This window comes from Ochotona curzoniae, unplaced genomic scaffold (genome assembly GCF_017591425.1).
Source record: "Ochotona curzoniae isolate NIBS_2020 unplaced genomic scaffold, NIBS_Ocur_1.0 contig_1221, whole genome shotgun sequence".
Classification (NCBI taxonomy): Eukaryota; Metazoa; Chordata; class Mammalia; order Lagomorpha; family Ochotonidae; genus Ochotona; species Ochotona curzoniae.
In genome coordinates, this window is record NW_024464993.1 from 150965 (window position 1) to 158758 (window position 7794).

Genomic DNA, 7794 nt, shown 5'->3' on the forward strand with positions numbered 1-7794 from the left:
CCCCCGGCCCTGGCTTGTCCCTCAGGATCTCTGTTCCCAGCAGAGCACTCCAGAGTTCCTGTCTCAAGAAATTCCTGTTTTTAAAGATTGGTTTTTATTGCAAAGTAAGATATACAGAAAGGAAGATCTTCAGTGACCACAACGGACCGGCGATCCCAAGCCAGGAGACAGGAACTTCCTCCAGGTCTCCCAGGGTCGCTGGGACTAGAACTGCCACCCGTACGGGATCCTGGCGCTTTCAAAAGTAAAGCCTTGAGCTCCCAGGCACCCTCCGGTTTCGAGTTTCTTTGAAATGAAACCTAAAGAACCTGAAGCAGATTTTTCTACCTCGTTACTGGTGTCGCTTGCACTGGCCGCACTCGCATTGGAGAGCTGTTTCCAAAAGAGCCTATCAGCGCAGCCCGTACGCGAACCGGTATAACTGGACTCTGAGTCAGTTTGTCCGACTCCGGATCGTCATCTCCCCGGACTCCAGATCGTCATCTCTCCGGACTCCAGATCGTCATCTCCCCGGACTCCAGATCGTCATCTCTCCGGACTCCAGATCGTCATCACCCCGGACTCCAGATCGTCATCTCCCCGGACTCGGGATCGTCATCTCCCCGGACTCGGGATCGTCATCTCCCCTGACTTGTGATCGGCATCTCCCTGGACTTGGATTCAGAGTCTCCACGGACTCGGGGTCAGAGTCTGCACGGACTCGGGGTCAGAGTCTCCCTGGACTCGGGGTCAGAGTCTCCCCGGACTCGGAGATGACATAATGGAGCTCCAGAACCTGCTCCTCCTGCTGCTCGCGGGGGCCCAGGCCCTGACCGAGACCCGGGCGGGTGAGTGCGGGTCGGGAGGGAGACGGGCTCTGCGGGGCAGGAGCGAGGGGAGCTGTCTCTCTGGGACCTCACACGCCCTACACCTCCTGTTCTCCCCTCTCACCATATTTAAGACCCTCCTTTCTCCCCACACAGCATTTCGCGGTCTTGACACTTCCTGAGTGTCTTCCCCAGCCCAGCCCCACAGAGCTGGGAAACAAGGGTCGGCCCGGGTCTTGTAAGATTAGTGAATAGTTTAAAGTAATGATAAGGATTAATTAGGGATCTTAATGGATTTGTGAGAAGTAGATGAGGAAAAGGTAATGAGTCATAAAAAGGTGTTTGAATATTATGCAACATTAGAATGGTAGCAATTGGGCCGACGCGGTGGCGCAGTGGTTAAGGTCCTCGCCTTGCACGCCCGGGATCCCATATGGGCGCCGATTCTAATCCCGGCGGCCCCGCTTCCCATCCAGCTCCGTGCCTGTGGCCTATCGGGGGTCTCCCGTCCTGCGGAAGAAATCACCCCGTACTTGAGAGAGTCTCAGAGGCGCTTTATTCCGATCTTCCGCTGAAACCATTATGACCGCTAATTCCCTTGCGCTCCAGCCCCTCCCCCACAAAGCCCCCCACCGCCGCTTATCTGTCAACAATCAGCTTAAAGATCACCAAGGCCCACCAATCAGGGCAAAGGGCCAATCACAGGGCAGGAAATGGTCAGTGCCCCCAACACGACCCAGAGCCTTGGGAACCTGCACACACGTGGGAGACCCGGAAGAGGCTCCTGGCTTCGGATGGGCTCAGCTCCAGCCGTTGTGGCCGCCTGGGGAATGAACCATCGGATGGAAGATCTTCCTCTCTGTCTCTCCTCTCTGTATATCCGCCTTTTTCCAATAAAAATAAAATAAATCTTAAAAAAAAAGAATGGTAGTAATTGAGTATTGATCATCTAACTGCTAATCTTACTTCTGTACTGATTGCTTTTGCTTAAGTGTAAAGAGACAAGACTAACAGCACTCGGGCCATTAAGTAAGAAAGTAGGTCTTAAGTTTCACTTCCCAAAGTTGACAATGCCCCTGAGAAATGTAATCAAAAGTGAAAGAGAAAAAAAGCCCTTAGCCTTGGGTGATGGCAAGGGACCAGTTGGCTCTCACAGTCCTTTGCGTAATTTGGTCTGCACTGTGTGAAGGTGCAGGGCTGATTGGTGTACCTGACTAGGAGGATATAAAAGCTGCCAGGATGGATGGATAAGGGTGTTCACGGAGAGGCATACATGGTGAAATGCTATCCTAACCTGTATGCAACCGAAAAGTAAGATCCTGTAATCCCTATTTGGGGGAGAATGAAGAAGGACTTTTCTGGAAAATTTGTTTGATGTTAAATGTTATTTGCTGTGCTTTATCCAACACTGAATTCACTGTTTAATCTGGAAATACTTACGCTGCGTAAGAGTCAAAGCTGTTCTATTCAGTTCCTTGTCTTTCCCATCAAGTTCACTCAGGCTTTTTTTTTTTTTAATACAGAAAATAAGACCTAACACGTTTGGGAAATCTGTCACTATAATAAATTGTACATTGTTATGTTATTGTTTTTTAAATTACCCTAGAAAACTTTAAATACAGATAGAACTATTGAAAGAAATTTTAAAGTGTTATGAATATATGGTTGTCAAAATAAAACATTCTTATGAATATTAAAAAAAAAAAAGCTGCCTAGGAGGACCAAGGGGGGGTCCCTGTCAGGACTCCACTGCCTTGGATGAGACTAGCAATAAAGTTTCTTTGGGTTTGCGTGGTTGCACCTGTAACTTGTCTGTCCACAGTCTGGGGATCTTTTGGACCTAACTGGACCTAATAGTCTCAGCCCCTCTCTCCCCCAGGCTTCCACTCTCTGATGTATTTTGACACCGCTGTGTCCCGGCCCGGCCTCAGGGAGCCCCACTTCATCTCTGTGGGCTATGTGGACGACACGCAGTTCGTGCGCTTCGACAGCGACGTGAACCGGAGGACAGAGCCGCGGGCACCGTGGATACTGCAGGTGGAGCAGGAGTACTGGGACCAAAATACACGGCATGCCCAGAACACCGAGTTCTTTTTCAGAGTCAACCTGCACACACTGCTTGGCTACTACAACCAGAGCGAGGCCGGTGAGTGCTAGTGGGCCTGGGTCATAGATCGTGATTCCTCCCGGGGCTCCATGGACAGGCCAAAATCCACCGGATTCTCAGGGTCTGACCTTCATCCAGAAACCCACCTTCACCGTACAAGTTCAGTTCTCAGATTCAGCAGGCAGGGGGGCAGTGGATTTAAGTCACTGTGCCTTTTCCAGGCTCTCACACGCTCCAATGGATGTATGGCTGTGAGGTCGGTGAGGACGGGCGCTTCCTCCGCGGGTACATGCAGTTTGCCTATGATGGCAAGGACTACATTGCCCTCAACGAGGACCTGCGCTCCTGGACCGCTGCCGACACAGCAGCCCAGAAAAGCAAGCTCAAATCTGAGAGATCCAGTGAGGCAGAGCACCACAGGACCTACCTGGAGCGCGAGTGCGTGGAGTGGCTGCACAGATACCTGGAGATGGGAAAGGACACTCTGCAGAGAGCAGGTGTGTGGGACTTGCAGGACCCTCAGCGCACTCCTCACTAGCTGGTGGCCACCCAGGGCTAGAGGGAAATAGGGTACAATCCTCCCAGGTTGCTAGGTCCTGCTCCTCAGAATGACTGTCAGGCCCACCCTTCTCAGAGTGGAGAAGGATACTGCTGAGCCTTTGGTGACTCTCCAGCAATGCTGCTCTCTCAGGCCTGGCCTCTCGCCCAGCTCAGGGTCTTGGGATCTAACAGCTGAATCTGATTTTTCCTAGTCTCCTCACCTCCACCAATGTGAATGAAGAGTGGAATCCCACCGCACACACCCCACGAGGGGACCTGAGCTGTGCGGCACTGGGACTTCTCACCTTCATGCTAGAGTTAGTGCAGGAACAAGGCATGATCCTGAAGCCTGTGTCCAGGCCAGGTCTGGGTTTGCACCCCTCCCCCTACCCAGAGTCCAGTCTACTCTCAGGATGGTCCTCTGGGTGTAGCTTTCGTATCCCTTAAGACCACACAGGGCCTGAATTTTCCAAATCTTCCCTCAGACCCTCCCACAGCACATGTGACTCACCACCCAGTCTCTAACCAGAAGGCCACCCTGAGGTGCTGGGCCCTCGGCTTCTACCCCAAGGACATCACACTCACCTGGCACCGAGATGGGGAGGACCTGACCCAGGACACGGAGCTGGTAGAAACCAGGCCTTCAGGGAATGGAACCTTCCAGAAGTGGGCAGCTGTGCTGGTGCCTTCTGGAGAGGAGCAGAGATACACATGCCACGTGGAGCATGAGGGGCTGCCTGAGCCCCTCAGCCTGAGATGGGGTAAGAAGGACAGAAACTGGCAGAGCCTTCAGCAAGGGTGGGGCTGAGACCTGGATCAGAGCCCTCACCCTTCCTTCCCCTCTCAGAGCCTCCTCGGCCCACTGTGCCCATGTGGGGAGTCATCGCTGGCCTGGTCCTCATTGGAGCTGTGCTCACTGTTGTGGTGATGATGAAGAGGAAGCTCTCAGGTAGGGCAGGATGAGTGCTGAGTCTGAGTCCCCGGTCCGCCAGGGAGAAGGTCCCCCTACTCCGTTCCTGGGAGGCACTCTGCACCCCTTGCTGAACCCTAGATGCTCACAGTGGCTCTGGTGTGAAGCTTGAGTGAAGGTGAAGGATGAACACTCCAGGGGATGACTCTGCTCATGGGGACCTGAGTTCCAGCAGCCCCAGGTCAGGGGGAGGTCCCAGCTGAGGACACACCTCCAGGAGAGGCACCTTCTGACCCTTTTCTGGGTCTACAGCCATAGGTCTAGAAACTTCTCTGAGATGAGCGAGTCCTCTGGGGTTCCTATGGCAGGTCCTCAGCTCCTGCCTTCTCCCTGCTTCTCACTAGTTCTTTTCTGTTACAGGTGGGAAAGGAAGGAGCTATACTAAGGCTGCAGGTAAGCACTGGGATGTGTTTGGGGATGGGGGAGCCCCAAGAGCCTTGTCTTGGCCAGATGCCCATGGGGAAGCTGCCCTGTGCACCCTGTAGCTCTGACCAAGTTCTGATTGCTCTCTCACAGCTTGAAAGGTGAGACCTGAAGGGCCTGGAGAAGAGAAGGGGCGTGACAGAGGGATACAGAGTGACTGGAGGATTCCTTGCATCTGTGCATTTGCAAAGTGTGCAGTGATGTTTATGTCCCCGTGTGTAGTGACCTGAATTTTTTACCTTGTTTTTGTAGCTTGAAACAACTGTTTTTTGGGGGACTGAACTATCCAAGTCTTGCTCAAGTTTCCACCTCTGTGTCTTCAAAAAGCCTTGCCCTCCCTTGCTGCAAAGACATCTGAGTGTGTTCCTGTGGCACAGTGTGAGGTGGGAGCCTGGCCCTTCCAGCCCAGCGTGGGCGCCTCCATCCCTGTCTCAAATCAGCTGCACCTGCTGCAGCTCCATCCTTCCCTGTGCAAATCTGAACAGCAATTCCTCATTGCAATTCTTGTTTGAGAAATTGTTAACTTTGGGCCCAGCGCGATGGCGATTAGAACAAATGCCCATATGGTATCCCAGTGGCATATGCAAGGCGAGGACTTTAACCACTACGCTATCGCGCCGGGCCCTGAGAGATTGTTAATTACAGCAGTAAATTGCTATAATTTGACAGAGAAAATGAACAAGCACCAAGAGCCTTCCAGATGCTGTGTGTGTTGCAAAATGGGAAAAGAGAGGCTGGAAGGCCTTGGGTGAGGATGGGTCTGGGCCCAAGAACTGCTCAGCCCATCAGGCTTTGTCGTGGTCACTGCTGAGCTGGCTCATCTGCACCAGTGTTCTAATCTCTCCAGTAGGACTTGCCCACAAACACTTGCCATCACAGAACTCAGCGTGGCCAGGCTGCCCTGTATCATGGACCTGAGGCAGTGGAGGTTGCTTGTAGCTGGAGCACCCTAAACTCTGGATTGGTCATCCCTCAGCTCCCGTGTTCCTGTGTTCATTTTATTCCTTAGTGTTGTTGGCTGATTGTACCTGCTCTTCCTGTGTATAAGCTCCAGTGGCCTTTACCTGTGTGTGTGCAGGAGGGAAGCAGGAGGGCAGAGGACACTTGTGAGAAAGCACAGGCCACCTGGACTCCAGTGGGAGAGGACACCGCTCTGCAGTGACCACAGGCAGCCTCTGTCTCAGGCTCCACTAATGAAGCCACCAGGTCTGTAAGGGGCAAGTGCAGCGTACTCATCACTCAGCTGACTATGCTATGGGCCAGACTCAGTGCTGGAGCAAGGTGGCCAAGAGTGTGTGTGAGGGCCAGGGCAGCTGGCTGTCTCACCATCATGGTCAGTGTGCACTGCCCCAAAGAGGTGACCTTGAGGTAGGTTAGAAGGACACAATCAGTCACCAGCAAAGGTGTCTGGGCAGGTGCTATGCAGGCGGAGGACAGCCAGGGAAAATGCCTTGGGCAGGAGCGAGTCTGAGAGTCTGCACACAGAGCACAGAGGCGTCAGGAAGGCTGGATCGGGGCACCGCTGTCCAGCAGAACGTGCGCACACTGGAAGGCTCATCCCTGGGTCTGAGTGAGATCAGAGCCATGAAAGCTCTGAGTAGAGGAAGGACAAGTGCACTTTCTGATCAGGGACCACTCTGGCTGCTGTGCAAGGACAGAGCTGGAGACAAAGCTCTAGGGAGCTTTCCCACATGGGACTGAAGCAGCCCAGGATCCTCCACTGACACACTGGAGTAGCACCCAGGAGCCCTGTGTGGTTCTCACAGTATAAAGAAGCTTGTAAGTGTCGTTTTGGACACAGGAGAGCGGCTTTCTCTGTTCTTAGCTCTAGCTTTGCCCTCTTCTGTCTCTTACAGTGACCATAAGGGTCTCTCAGGATCCCCAAATAAGCTCAGTGACAGAGATAGAGACTAATCCAGCAGTTTAGAACATCCAGGGAAAAGTTGACTGGCTCATCACTGTTCAGCCTGCACCCCTGCCTAGGCTCCCTACAGGAATGTTTGCCAATCTCTTTCTCAAATTTTTGCTAGACTTCACTGGCATAGGACACCCTGTGTGCTCTGAAGCAGAGCTCAAGTCTTCCTTACTCTGTGAATTATTTGGGGTTCTCTTCTCACTTACTTAAGATTCTTCTGTTCTCCAATTGCCAATAGGTGACTTGTTAAAATTATAGAACTTCTTAATTGCTTGCCTCTGTCCTAAAATGTATAAAGTTCTATAAAATCTTGTTAAAATACTATGAACTGTTGGATTATTATAAATCACAACTAGGGGCCCGGCACAGTGGCCTAGCAGCTAAAGTCCTCGCCTTGAATGCGCCAGGATCCCATATGGGCACTGGTTCTAATCCCGACGGCCCTGCTTCCCACCCAGTTCCCTGCTTGTGTCCTGGGAAAGCAGTCGAGGACAGCCCAAATCCTTGGGACCCTGCACCCGCGTGGGAGACCTGGAAGAGCTCCTGGCTCCCAGCTTTGGATTGGTGCAGTACCGGATGTTGTGGTCACTTGGGGGGTGAATCATTGGATGGAAGATCTTCCTCTCTGTATGTCTGACTTTGCAATAAAAATTTAAAGAAAAAAGGAATCGCAACTAGTTTAAATCTTTTCCCATATACACTATGATTTAAGTCTAGCAAAAGTTTTTAGTGCTGTGCTTTATGTTCTAGACTGGATGTCTTTTTGACACTCTTAGGTCTTACAACAATTTGTAAAGTATAATTGTTTTAAAATCAAACACTTGTCATTTTTTTTCCTAGATGCAAAACTAATATGACATTTTCAAAAGTTAAATGCAAAAATTGCTAATGCTATGGAAACGTTAAAGTCAGCTTGTATTTACCTGTCCTGTGTGATGGCTTATATCCTGATGCTACACGTCAGTCCTTGCATTGTTTCTGTGCCTTCTAATTGACCTAGGTTAGCAATTTTATGCATCTCAGAAAAGTTTCA

General features: G+C 51.5%; 1 protein-coding gene across 2 annotated transcripts; it reads left to right on the forward strand.

Moving 5' to 3' along the window:
- The first annotated feature begins 597 nt into the window (after positions 1-597).
- Positions 598-7083, forward strand: LOC121167114 (patr class I histocompatibility antigen, alpha chain E-like). 2 transcript variants are annotated; one of them, XM_040996506.1, is made up of 7 exons: positions 598-827; positions 2686-2952; positions 3135-3410; positions 3939-4214; positions 4301-4402; positions 4784-4816; positions 5099-5369. In XM_040996506.1, the coding sequence occupies exons 1-7, from the start codon at positions 761-763 to the stop codon at positions 5101-5103; spliced, it is 1026 nt and encodes a 341-aa protein (XP_040852440.1). In that variant the 5' UTR covers positions 598-760; the 3' UTR covers positions 5104-5369. The 2 variants fall into 2 exon arrangements, with proteins under 2 accessions (XP_040852440.1, XP_040852431.1); XM_040996497.1 differs by lacking the exons at positions 4784-4816; positions 5099-5369 and adding an exon at positions 6262-7083 and having other exon boundaries at positions 4301-4374.
- The last annotated feature ends 711 nt before the right edge of the window (positions 7084-7794 follow it).